Source organism: Lissotriton helveticus, chromosome 3_1 (assembly GCF_964261635.1).
Source record: "Lissotriton helveticus chromosome 3_1, aLisHel1.1, whole genome shotgun sequence".
Lineage (NCBI taxonomy): Eukaryota > Metazoa > Chordata > Amphibia > Caudata > Salamandridae > Lissotriton > Lissotriton helveticus.
In genome coordinates, this window is record NC_136061.1 from 20,752,687 (window position 1) to 20,766,304 (window position 13,618).

The window sequence follows — 13,618 nt, forward strand, 5'->3', positions numbered from 1 at the left end:
ACCCCTCATACCGCTGGTGGCAAGAAAGCTAAAGCAGCACTCCATGACTCTCATCCTGGTTGCTCCAACGTGGGCCCGCCAGCCATGGTACACCAAATTTCTAGAACTCTCCGTGGTACCGCATCAAAGGCTACACCTCACGCCCAAGCTTTTGACGCAGAGCCATGGCGACATTCAGCATCCAGATCCGCAACAGCTCAACCTGGCGATCTGGCTCCTGAAGTCTTAGAGTTTGGCTACCTTGACTTGCCTCCTGAATGCATGGATATCATACGGGAGGCAAGAAAGCCCACCACCAGAGCCTGCTATGCAGCAAAATGGAAGCGGTTCGTCATTTACTGTGCTACACACAACATCAACCCGCTAGATGCATCCACTCCCAACATCATCTGCTATTTGTTACATCTTTACAAATGCAATCTAGCATACGCTTCCATCAGGATACACTTATCCGCCATAGCGGCTTATCTCCAGAACAGGCAGCATCTCTCCGTTTTCAGAGTGCCTGCCATTAAAGCCTTCCTGGAAGGCCTGAAGCGGGTCATCCCTCCCAGGACCCCACCAGCTCCTGTATGGAACCTCAATGTGGTCCTCACCAGGTTGATGGGCCCACCTTTTGAGCCTCTACATTCCTGTGAGATTCAGTTCTTAACATGGAAAGTGGCTTTTCTCATTGCCATTACGTCTCTAGGACGTGTTAGTGAGCTACAGGCGCTCACTGTACAGGAGCCATTCATTCAAATTCGCTCCAACAGGGTGGTGCTGCGCACTAACCCTAAATTTCTTCCTAAAGTGGTTTCGCAGTTCCATGTCAATCAGACCATTGAACTGCCCGCATTCTTTCAAAACCCAGAAACAGTTGCCGAAAGAATGCTCCACACTCTTGATGTCAAACGCGCCTTGATGTACTACATCAATAGGACCAAAGACTTTAGGAAAACACAACAACTCTTTGTTGCCTTCTCAGCCCCGCACAAAGGCAACCCCATTTCCAAAGCAGGTATAGCCAGGTGGATCGTTAAGTGCATTCAGATTTGCTATCACAAAGCTAAGCGCACTTTAACAGTCCCTCCAAAAGCCCAGTCCACCTGAAAGTTGGGGGCCACTATGGCTTTCCTTGGTAATATCCCTTTGGAAGATATTTGTAGAGCAGCCACATGGTCTACACCACACACATTTACTAAACATTACTGTGTAGATGTGCACTCCAAACAGGAGGCAGCTGTAGGGCAGGCTGTTCTTAAAACACTTTTTCAGACTTCTGCAGCTGGCACAGGCGGCCGCCGTTAATGGAGGGACTGCTATGTATTCTATGCTATTATATGAATTCAGCAGCCCACATGCCTCGAACTGAATATGCTACTTACCAGTATGCATCTGTTCTTGGCATGTAGGGCTGCTGACATTCATATCGCCCGCCCTCCTCCCCGGCGCCTGTAGCGGCTGCAGACTTTTTAACACTTACTCTTAGCATGGCCATCGCTTACACTATTACACTCCATCTTTGCCACAATGGCTAAAAACAATCTGGGGATGGAGTCGATGCCCATGCGCACTGTAGTCCAGGGGAGGAGCCACCTATCTCGTGATACTTCGAAGACTCTTCCAGGACAACAATGTGCAATCATCCGGACCCAACACTAGGCGGCGATCTATGCTATAGATATGAATGTCAGCAGCCCTACATGCCAAGAAGAGATGCATACTGGTAAGTAGCATATTCATTATTGGAAGGGTGTATTCTTCCCATCTGATTGGATTAATATTTCTTTGATCACATGCTACTATTGACTGGAAAGACCATCAGATGGTGGATGAATTCGTTTTAAATGATGATGCCTATGTAATGCACAGAAGTGTGGACATTAATTGCATGTTGCAGCAGAGTAAATTAAATCTTAGATTATTTTAAGGGATATTCATGATATAACATATGGAATGCTTAAGTAAATATGAACGAATCATGTGCTTTAAGTGTGCATTTGTTTTTTAAAGAAAGATAATGCTCTTATTTTAAATATGATCCAACAGGTAACAGAAGCATGAACAGAAAGAGAATCACGGGTAATTCCTTGAAATGTCCCGATAGATCAACATTCTACAGACCCATGGCAAAACGTCTTAAAGGAAGCACGGTCAAGAACATGTTTGAAAACCCTACTTCTATGCACCAGTTGTGGTCCGGAAGTGAGGAAGAACTAAGGGGAGAAGAAACTCAGCTGCTGCAAGGTGACTGCAGCCAAAAAACTCACTCCGGGGCACATCAAGTATCACCTGACGTACATAGACCAGAAACATACAATATTCATGAGAGTGCAATAAGAAATTACAACTTTATCCAGTGTGGACCAAATCCAGCACAAAGTTCCAGACAACATGTTCCTCCTGAGACTGAGCAAACCAGCCAGAAGAAAAGCCACCCTAGAGATCAACGTACACATGAAGTGAAAGGAAAATACACATGTAGTGAATGTGGGAAAAGCTTCTCTGCAATGTCAAATCTTATTACACATGAAAGAATACACACAGGAGAGAGACCTTTTCATTGCACTATCTGTGGAAAAAGCTTCAACCAAACAGGGGTTCTTCATAGACACCTGAAAATGCACACTGGTGAAAGACCTTACCAATGCAACACGTGCGGGAAAAAATTCAATCAAAAGCACCATCTTCTTGGACACCAGAAAATACATAAAAAAGTGCAGCAGCACTGTGAGACTGGTCCCTTGGGAGCTGAGAGCACTACAGTATTTCAGTAACAGATGAGGACATTAAAAGCAACATGAAATTGCAAAAGATAAAGACGTTAGTTAAGCAAGTACCAACTAAAACGGAAGTTACTATACAGTGTGACCTGGGAGAAGCAGACGGTCATTGGTCTCCAATGAATACAATATCCTCGATTCTAAGAGACAAACTAGTGAAATATGTCAGTGTCACTCCTTTTAGCGGCAGAAGATATACAAAGTTGAATTTCCAAGCGACTCCAGATCACTAGCCTGTGAAAATTTCACAATGTGAACTTCAGAATGAAAGCATTTTTGGCATTATAACGATGATGAGAGGAAAACATGACTACTAATAAATGAGCACAATAAACCAAAAGGTTTACCTAACACACTATAGTACTTGAATTGGGTTCACTTTTAACATTCTGTAGGTGCAGAAGCAGAGACAACACTAGTCCAGAACGAGGCAACCTAACAACAGTCATATCACAGTCGCAAGAGGGAACTGCGCAGGTCTTGCCATGCCAGGCTTGCGGATGTTCCTTCCAACACCAAATAAAAAATTATCTCCCTGGAGTAGTTCCATGGCTTTAAAACATCTTCTCATAGCGCAGAACATCTTTGACAGCCGAATGTGTGCAGTGCCCATGCTTTGTACATCAACTGCTGTAGTGCAGAGCAGCCAGAGAGTTAATCATTATTTACATTATCAGGTCGGGCCTTTGAGGTTTATTGCCCTGGGCAGTGAGGTCAGACAGGGGACTCCTTGGGACCGCAGCCTTTATGTTCTTAGAATCCGTGATATACTTTTTGGTAGAGTTCCTTTCTTAAGAGCGAAAGAGAGTTTGAAATGAAACAATAGACTACTGACTTTATCCCTCTAATTTGGGCAGGAATAAAAAAATCTATCATGGACAGTCAACATTTGCATTTTTCATTTATTAGATAAAATGTTGCCAATAAATAATACACTAATACAAATATATTATAATAATTGTAAATGATTTTCTTTCAAATTTCAAAATGTCACTGGCAGTAAAAAAAAACAAGTTATACCCAATATTATTCTTACAAGATAATTGAAAAGTAAGGTATCCTTAGTTGTCTGTGGTGCGTATTTGGAAAAAATTGTCCTAGCAGCCATTGCTTTAGAGCTAATGAACAGCACACAGGGAATATGTTCAATAAAGTTCAAATAGAGCTGACGCAGACCATGTTTACAAGAGATCTTTTTTCTAACCTGCCTCCACTGAAGGTATAATCATTTGATTTGAATTCCATCAGGCACCGTGTGGATAATGACGCCGAGTATCGTTCTGTGCATCATTATTGCATCAGTCGTCTTGTGCTGCTCCACCCCGACTGGCCGACAGCAATCCATGCCGCATTCACAACAGCCAAACCTGGTCTATTGCTGGGCTTGATTTTAAAGATATATTTAGTTCACAACAAGATATAAATGGCCCCTTCTGTATGGATGTTCCACCGAAATGACTGCTGTGCAGGCGATTGTAAAGTGCAGCATTGGGGCCACGCCCCACTCCCCTGACTATTTTTAACAGGTCATTTATGTGCCATTTTCAACAAGTGTGGATTGTCTCAGTGGTAACTTGCTATCTTGTGACCAGTGTTTGCACTGGAACAAACTCTCCGACATGGATCTGTCACCTGTACTCCAAGACAGGTGATTAATGCACTTTGATGCACAGCTGCGGCGGAAACGCAGCCAAGCTGCGGGACTCTGAGCTCAGAGTGGCCATTAATAGCCACGAGATTGCGAATTGTGGTCTCAAATGTTTCAGACACACCCAAGAGATTTTCATAAGAGTACTTGCAGAAAACTCAAGTTATCAAGACAGTGGATGATTTACCCAATGCTCAAAATACAACTGGATGTCGTACCTGCATGAGGATTCTGTGATCAGCTGACAAACAATCACTCTATTACTCTATCAAGAGAGGAAATTGATTCAGGAACTTTCCCTCAAGAGTAAGTTCAGATGTAATCCAGAACGCCCATCTCTTAATTACTTTCCCGAGCTATCAGTTGATGAGCCAATGGTTCTTGTCCATTGGGATAGACCGGTCTTGCTATTAGATCCATGAGCTGTTTCCATGTTTAAACAGCGAGGCCAGGCCATACGTCTTCCTTTACTGTCCCCTCTTAATTCATGCTTGAAAAGTGGACTTGTTCCTTTCTCCTTTAAAGATATTACCACCATTCCCTTATTGAGGAAACCTGGAGCTGATCCATCAGTATTGAAAAATGATCCTCAAAGTTATCATTCTGGAGCAGATCCATCAGTATTGAAAAATGATCCTCAAAGTTATCATTCTGGAGCAGATCCATCAGTATTGAAGTTATAATCCTGGGGCTGATCCATCAGTATTGAAAAATGACCCTCAAAGTTATCATTGTGGAGCTGATCCATTAGTATTGAAAAATGATCCTCAAAGTTATCATTCTGTAGCTGATCCATCAGTATTGAAAAATGATCCTCAAAGTTATCATTCTGGAGCAGATCCATCAGTATTGAAGTTATCATTCTGGAGCTGATCCATCAGTATTGAAGAATGATCCTCAAAGTTATCATTCTGAAGCTGATCCATCAGTCTTAAAAAATGATCCTCAAAGTTATCATTCTGGAGCTGATCCATCAGTATTAAAAAATGATCCTCAAAGTTATCATTCTGGAGCTGATCCATCAGTCTTAAAAAATGATCCTCAAAGTTATCATTCTGGAGCTGATCCATCAGTATTAAAAAATGATCCTCAAAGTTATCATTCTGGAGCTGATACATCAGTATTGAAAAATAATCCTCAAAGTTATAATTCTGGAGCTGATCCATCAGTATTGAAAAATAATCCTCAAAGTTATCATTCTGGAGCTGATACATCAGTATTGAAAAATAATCCTCAAAGTTATAATTCTGGAGCTGATCCATCAGTATTGAAAAATAATCCTCAAAGTTATCATTCTGGAGCTGATACATCAGTATTGAAAAATAATCCTCAAAGTTATAATTCCAGGAGTCTCCTTCCCTCCTGGCCTTGCTTGTTCAGCAAATTAATCGGTTTAGCCTAGCTTTTTGATCAGGCCTTTTTCTCTGCTTCCCACATCTTCCTGATTAACTTTCCTTTCAATAAAGTACCAATGGAGATTTGTGAACGTGTGCTCAATAAATGTAAGTGAACATAACATATCTTGGCCAAAGCTACTCCTAAATCACCCAATCTAAGGAATTTAGAGTAAAATCCAGTTAATTCAACCAGTGCCTCAAAGTGTAATGTGTATAACAAAGTAGCATTATTGGTTGAGTGTCCGCAGCCACCACTCAGACTAAATGAGGTCCAATAGGAGCAATCTGGTGCCTATTGCTGGGTAGGAGCCAGTTAATAAAGCAACATTCTTTGACAGAATGGGATTTGCGTTGGTTATATACTTCAGCTCAGGGAGACATTATTGTTATTATATACGCAAGCGTAGCCCCCTAGCTTCGAGTTATTAGTCAGTGGAGATAAAATTATGTCAGGGTTAGCTGTCAAGTTATTGTATTATTCTGAAGAGGTTATATCTTGCATAAGTTAAAAAAAAAAGACTTAGACATCCTTCCTCTGTCAAGCGATGCTGACACGTTTATTGTTTGTCTTATGTCTTGATCAGAACTGCAGTTTTATTCTTACCTTGTTTGAAATCAGTTCGTACATAAATACTAAAGGTTATTTATTTAAGACTTCACTGGCATCAGAATCTGATGTGATCCTTTGAATCCATGGCAAAGAGAATGTCCCAGAGCGAAAGATTGATAACTGTGCATTGTGTTCCTCAGGAGGCTCAAGTTGCAACTTGGGCTACTTCAGCTCGCATGGATTCAAAAGAAAACACGTATTGATGCCTGGAATCGGAGTTAATTTTTGGGAGCTGTTCTGTCCTACAAAGGAGAAAAGGATGCGCTACCAACGCATCAGACTAAAGCAAATCAAACATGCGCGAAACACACAAGCTCTCACTTTCTTGAGATTTAGTAGACTGAACAAATTAAATGTTTGAGGCACGAAAAGAAGAACAACTCACATCAGTGGCACCATGAGATCTAGAGAAAGAAGCCACAGGTGGCACAATACGTGCCTGAAGTACAGCACATGGTGTTACTTGCTAGAACAGTGAGGCATAACATCGAGCACGCTGCATAACACGTGACAAAGGATGCAAAAATATTGTAAAGCTTGAAACCTTCAGTATTTCTCTTTAAGGTGATTTAAGTGCTTACTTGAGTAATTGGACCGTAAAGTTACACGTGCTTCTCAATTTTCCAGAAAGGCTACTTATGTGTCTTAAATGAAGCTCTGTTAGTGTACATTTGTGCGGCACTGAAGCTTCACAAGACACATCGCACAATAACACAAACCTGGGTTTTCACAAATGTGTTAATTTACATTTTGTACTATATGATATGACTGTTTAGCAATCATGTGCTTTTTTATGAACCTGCTTTTGTAATAGAAGTGAATTGAGCTTTAGTGTTAATTTATGGATCGCAGATACCCAGCAGTATATTGTGGTGCAGAATAGGCATCTGTTAAAAATGGAGTTACTGTTTGTGAGAATGTTGTACAAAGCTTAACTTGTATACTTATACCTACTGCACCTCTAAAAATAAATGACATCACCTGCTTCTGTCTGTGGCATGGTTCCTGCTGAGGGCCTTTTCTGTTTCAGGCAATTAGTTGTGTTTAATTCCCATGAAGTACTCTGGTATGTGTACTATGGCTCACTTGCCACCCAAACTCCCACTGCATCCCAGCATCTTGGGCTGCCTGACGGTTCTGACGGAGTCTCCAAACAGGTACAGGACGACCTGGGGGGGGGGTGCAGGGAGGACGGTAAGAGTGCAGCTCTTTTTGAAGCTGAAACAGGGATATAGCGCTGTTGGAGGAGTGTGATGATTGGCCTCGCCGCTTTAAAAAATCCCCGACTAAGAAAGTGGGCAGAAAGAAATCTAGACGAGGCAAGGGCACACACATTTCACAGGCAACACAGGAGGCAACACAGGAGGCTGATACTGGCGGGGCTGGATGTGCTGTAGGGATTGTGTGTGCTGATAGTGCTCTAGGGGGTGCTTTGGCTAGTGGTACAAGTACAGGTTCGCAGAAGGGGGCCAGCTTAAGCCAGGAGTCCCAAGTAAAGGGGGCAGCTACGAAGGCGGCAGAAATACAGATCTCATAAAAGCACAGAGAGAGCAGAGAGCAGTAAAAAACAACAACGCTGCACGTATTACACCCTCCTCGCGCTCGTTTTTTAAGGTTCTGCTCCAGGTACTAAATATCCACTCCACTGACTCCACATGTCATTCGGACTTTTCCTCCCTTAACACGTCCCCCTCAGCATCCAAGGGCGCTCCAGCTATACCCACCGATACTCTGGTAAAGTTGGTCGAACCCACAGGACAGATGGAAGTTCCTGTTGCACCAGCTGTATTAGCTAGGTTACCCAACCATCCGGTCACCCTAAACAGTATTAGCCACCCCGAGGAGGCATTGTCACATGCTGTGGGTGTCCTTCCTTCCCCATCGGTGTCTTCCCGGGTAGAGGAAGAGGAAGAGGATTGCGCCTTAGGTGGGGCGGAGGGCTTGCCTAGGCTCTCCATTGAGGGCCTTCTTACATCTACATCTTCAGACATAGAAAATGGTTTAATGGTTTCAGCTGAGAATCAATCAGAGATAAGGGCAGCCTGTGAGATCCTCGAGAAAAAGGTTGACCTACTCAATAAAAGAACTGAAACTTTGGAGGGTTCAGTGGAGGAGCTCAAAGCAAACTTGGGGTCTGCTGAAGTAAAAATCCAAGCCCTACGAAGAGATGGCGATGCCATGCGGGAGAGTGGAAAGCTTAGAGAACTACTCCCGGAGGAACAATCTTCGACTACTGAAGGATCCGGAAGGAAAAGAAGGGAGTGAAATCAAGTCCTTTGTGGTAAAAATATTAAAAGATTCTCTAAATCTCGAGGAATCGTCCGATCTCTTGGAGAAAGACATGCAGAGGGTGCACAGAGACCCTTTACGTTTAAATCCCGGTAGGGTGAAACCTAGGAAATTTTTAGTTAATTTCCTTACCTACACGTTAAAGGAAAAGATTTTGAATTTGGCGCTAAAAGCGAAATCACTAAAAGGATGAGATTTTCCATTCTAAGTTCGTTCAGATCTATCTAAAACTACACTGGATCGACAATGGGAATTAGGCCAAAGGATGGAGACATTTAGATCGCTCTGTGCTACCGTGCAAATGAGATTCCCTGCCTTTTTGTGGATCATGTACAACAACAAAATGTATAATATTAGATCCCCCCTTGAGACTGACGAGCTGCTGGAATCCTTAGGGGATGTTTCACGAGGGAGAGGGGGGTAGTCCGACATGAAGATACCCGGATGTTAGATAAAAGCGCAGATACTAAAGGGGGAAAATAGCGAGTCAAAAGGGAAAGGGAAATTAAACAGGGGGAAAAAAAAATAAAACAAGAGTACGGTTGGGAAAATATAAAATATATATATATATATATATATATTATCGCTCCAAAGTTCGCCCCAGCTGGCGAAGGTGCACTCAGGGGTCAGCAATGCCAAATAGATTACACAGCGCAAAGGTAGCAGCCTGACGCGTTTCGCTATGATAGCTTCTTCAGAGGCCGTTTCTCTCCGTATCTCGGCAATAAGCGCAGCTCCACATATACAGTTTTAGCCGCCTTCTGATAGGCTGTTCCACACACAAGGTTAGGATGCAGTCACCCACAGGATTGTGGGATATGTAGTTCTACGCTATCTTCCCTGGATGGGTGCCGATAGCAGAAGTCCACCGATGCCTGCCGTGGATGGGCCCGATACGCTGGGGAATCTTCATTCCGGTACTGGCACCCTCGAACACAAGCCAGGCTCGGATCCATGCTCTCGACCGCCCCTCTCTAGCGGTGGTGCACCTTCCGTGGCAGGGCCTGCCACGTAAATATTATCGCTCCAAAGTTCGCCCCAGCTGGCGAAGGTGCACTCAGGGGTCAGCAATGCCAAATAGATTACACAGCGCAAAGGTAGCAGCCTGACGCGTTTCGCTATGATAGCTTCTTCAGAGGCCGTTTCTCTCCGTATCTCGGCAATAAGCGCAGCTCCACATATACAGTTTTAGCCGCCTTCTGATAGGCTGTTCCACACACAAGGTTAGGATGCAGTCACCCACAGGATTGTGGGATATGTAGTTCTACGCTATCTTCCCTGGATGGGTGCCGATAGCAGAAGTCCACCGATGCCTGCCCTGGATGGGCCCGCTACGCTGGGGAATCTTCATTCCGGTACTGGCACCCTCGAACACAAGCCAGGCTCGGATCCATGCTCTCGACCGCCCCTCTCTAGCGGTGGTGCACCTTCCGTGGCAGGGCCTGCCACGTAAATATTATCGCTCCAAAGTTCGCCCCAGCTGGCGAAGGTGCACTCAGGGGTCAGCAATGCCAAATAGATTACACAGCGCAAAGGTAGCAGCCTGACGCGTTTCGCTATGATAGCTTCTTCAGAGGCCGTTTCTCTCCGTATCTCGGCAATAAGCGCAGCTCCACATATACAGTTTTAGCCGCCTTCTGATAGGCTGTTCCACACACAAGGTTAGGATGCAGTCACCCACAGGATTGTGGGATATGTAGTTCTACGCTATCTTCCCTGGATGGGTGCCGATAGCAGAAGTCCACCGATGCCTGCCCTGGATGGGCCCGATACGCTGGGGAATCTTCATTCCGGTACTGGCACCCTCGAACACAAGCCAGGCTCGGATCCATGCTCTCGACCGCCCCTCTCTAGCGGTGGTGCACCTTCCGTGGCAGGGCCTGCCACGTAAATATTATCGCTCCAAAGTTCGCCCCAGCTGGCGAAGGTGCACTCAGGGGTCAGCAATGCCAAATAGATTACACAGCGCAAAGGTAGCAGCCTGACGCGTTTCGCTATGATAGCTTCTTCAGAGGCCGTTTCTCTCCGTATCTCGGCAATAAGCGCAGCTCCACATATACAGTTTTAGCCGCCTTCTGATAGGCTGTTCCACACACAAGGTTAGGATGCAGTCACCCACAGGATTGTGGGATATGTAGTTCTACGCTATCTTCCCTGGATGGGTGCCGATAGCAGAAGTCCACCGATGCCTGCCCTGGATGGGCCCGATACGCTGGGGAATCTTCATTCCGGTACTGGCACCCTCGAACACAAGCCAGGCTCGGATCCATGCTCTCGACCGCCCCTCTCTAGCGGTGGTGCACCTTCCGTGGCAGGGCCTGCCACGTAAATATTATCGCTCCAAAGTTCGCCCCAGCTGGCGAAGGTGCACTCAGGGGTCAGCAATGCCAAATAGATTACACAGCGCAAAGGTAGCAGCCTGACGCGTTTCGCTATGATAGCTTCTTCAGAGGCCGTTTCTCTCCGTATCTCGGCAATAAGCGCAGCTCCACATATACAGTTTTAGCCGCCTTCTGATAGGCTGTTCCACACACAAGGTTAGGATGCAGTCACCCACAGGATTGTGGGATATGTAGTTCTACGCTATCTTCCCTGGATGGGTGCCGATAGCAGAAGTCCACCGATGCCTGCCCTGGATGGGCCCGATACGCTGGGGAATCTTCATTCCGGTACTGGCACCCTCGAACACAAGCCAGGCTCGGATCCATGCTCTCGACCGCCCCTCTCTAGCGGTGGTGCACCTTCCGTGGCAGGGCCTGCCACGTAAATATTATCGCTCCAAAGTTCGCCCCAGCTGGCGAAGGTGCACTCAGGGGTCAGCAATGCCAAATAGATTACACAGCGCAAAGGTAGCAGCCTGACGCGTTTCGCTATGATAGCTTCTTCAGAGGCCGTTTCTCTCCGTATCTCGGCAATAAGCGCAGCTCCACATATACAGTTTTAGCCGCCTTCTGATAGGCTGTTCCACACACAAGGTTAGGATGCAGTCACCCACAGGATTGTGGGATATGTAGTTCTACGCTATCTTCCCTGGATGGGTGCCGATAGCAGAAGTCCACCGATGCCTGCCCTGGATGGGCCCGATACGCTGGGGAATCTTCATTCCGGTACTGGCACCCTCGAACACAAGCCAGGCTCAGATCCATGCTCTCGACCGCCCCTCTCTAGCGGTGGTGCACCTTCCGTGGCAGGGCCTGCCACGTAAATATTATCGCTCCAAAGTTCGCCCCAGCTGGCGAAGGTGCACTCAGGGGTCAGCAATGCCAAATAGATTACACAGCGCAAAGGTAGCAGCCTGACGCGTTTCGCTATGATAGCTTCTTCAGAGGCCGTTTCTCTCCGTATCTCGGCAATAAGCGCAGCTCCACATATACAGTTTTAGCCGCCTTCTGATAGGCTGTTCCACACACAAGGTTAGGATGCAGTCACCCACAGGATTGTGGGATATGTAGTTCTACGCTATCTTCCCTGGATGGGTGCCGATAGCAGAAGTCCACCGATGCCTGCCCTGGATGGGCCCGATACGCTGGGGAATCTTCATTCCGGTACTGGCACCCTCGAACACAAGCCAGGCTCGGATCCATGCTCTCGACCGCCCCTCTCTAGCGGTGGTGCACCTTCCGTGGCAGGGCCTGCCACGTAAATATTATCGCTCCAAAGTTCGCCCCAGCTGGCGAAGGTGCACTCAGGGGCCAGCAATGCCAAATAGATTACACAGCGCAAAGGTAGCAGCCTGACGCGTTTCGCTATGATAGCTTCTTCAGAGGCCGTTTCTCTCCGTATCTCGGCAATAAGCGCAGCTCCACATATACAGTTTTAGCCGCCTTCTGATAGGCTGTTCCACACACAAGGTTAGGATGCAGTCACCCACAGGATTGTGGGATATGTAGTTCTACGCTATCTTCCCTGGATGGGTGCCGATAGCAGAAGTCCACCGATGCCTGCCCTGGATGGGCCCGATACGCTGGGGAATCTTCATTCCGGTACTGGCACCCTCGAACACAAGCCAGGCTCGGATCCATGCTCTCGACCGCCCCTCTCTAGCGGTGGTGCACCTTCCGTGGCAGGGCCTGCCACGTAAATATTATCGCTCCAAAGTTCGCTATCAGAAGGCGGCTAAAACTGTATATGTGGAGCTGCGCTTATTGCCGAGATACGGAGAGAAACGGCCTCTGAAGAAGCTATCATAGCAAAACGCGTCAGGCTGCTACCTTTGCGCTGTGTAATCTATTTGGCATTGCTGACCCCTGAGTGCACCTTCGCCAGCTGGGGCGAACTTTGGAGCGATAATATTTACGTGGCAGGCCCTGCCACGGAAGGTGCACCACCGCTAGAGAGGGGCGGTCGAGAGCATGGATCCGAGCCTGGCTTGTGTTCGAGGGTGCCAGTACCGGAATGAAGATTCCCCAGCGTATCGGGCCCATCCAGGGCAGGCATCGGTGGACTTCTGCTATCGGCACCCATCCAGGGAAGATAGCGTAGAACTACATATCCCACAATCCTGTGGGTGACTGCATCCTAACCTTGTGTGTGGAACAGCCTATCAGAAGGCGGCTAAAACTGTATATGTGGAGCTGCGCTTATTGCCGAGATACGGAGAGAAACGGCCTCTGAAGAAGCTATCATAGCGAAACGCGTCAGGCTGCTACCTTTGCGCTGTGTAATCTATTTGGCATTGCTGACCCCTGAGTGCACCTTCGCCAGCTGGGGCGAACTTTGGAGCGATAATATTTACGTGGCAGGCCCTGCCACGGAAGGTGCACCACCGCTAGAGAGGGGCGGTCGAGAGCATGGATCCGAGCCTGGCTTGTGTTCGAGGGTGCCAGTACCGGAATGAAGATTCCCCAGCGTATCGGGCCCATCCAGGGCAGGCATCGGTGGACTTCTGCTATCGGCACCCATCCAGGGA

At 46.6% G+C, this 13,618-nt stretch overlaps 1 protein-coding gene across 3 annotated transcripts in view; it reads left to right on the top strand.

The window, feature by feature from the left end:
- Positions 1–7,405, top strand: part of LOC144822046 (uncharacterized) — a 97,592-nt gene extending 90,187 nt beyond the window's left edge. Inside the window, exons 9-11 of one of the 3 annotated variants that reach the window (XR_013608542.1) lie at positions 2,032–5,259; positions 5,343–5,533; positions 5,631–7,405. Coding sequence is in view for 1 of the 3 variants with exons in the window: in XM_078679114.1 (XP_078535240.1) it covers positions 2,032–2,759 (728 nt within the window). In the remaining 2 variants the exon portion in view is untranslated. Of the gene's footprint in view, positions 1–2,031 lie in introns of all 3 variants that reach the window. The other 2 variants (XR_013608541.1, XM_078679114.1) reach the window with 2 other exon arrangements.
- Positions 7,406–13,618: the final 6,213 nt, after the last annotated feature.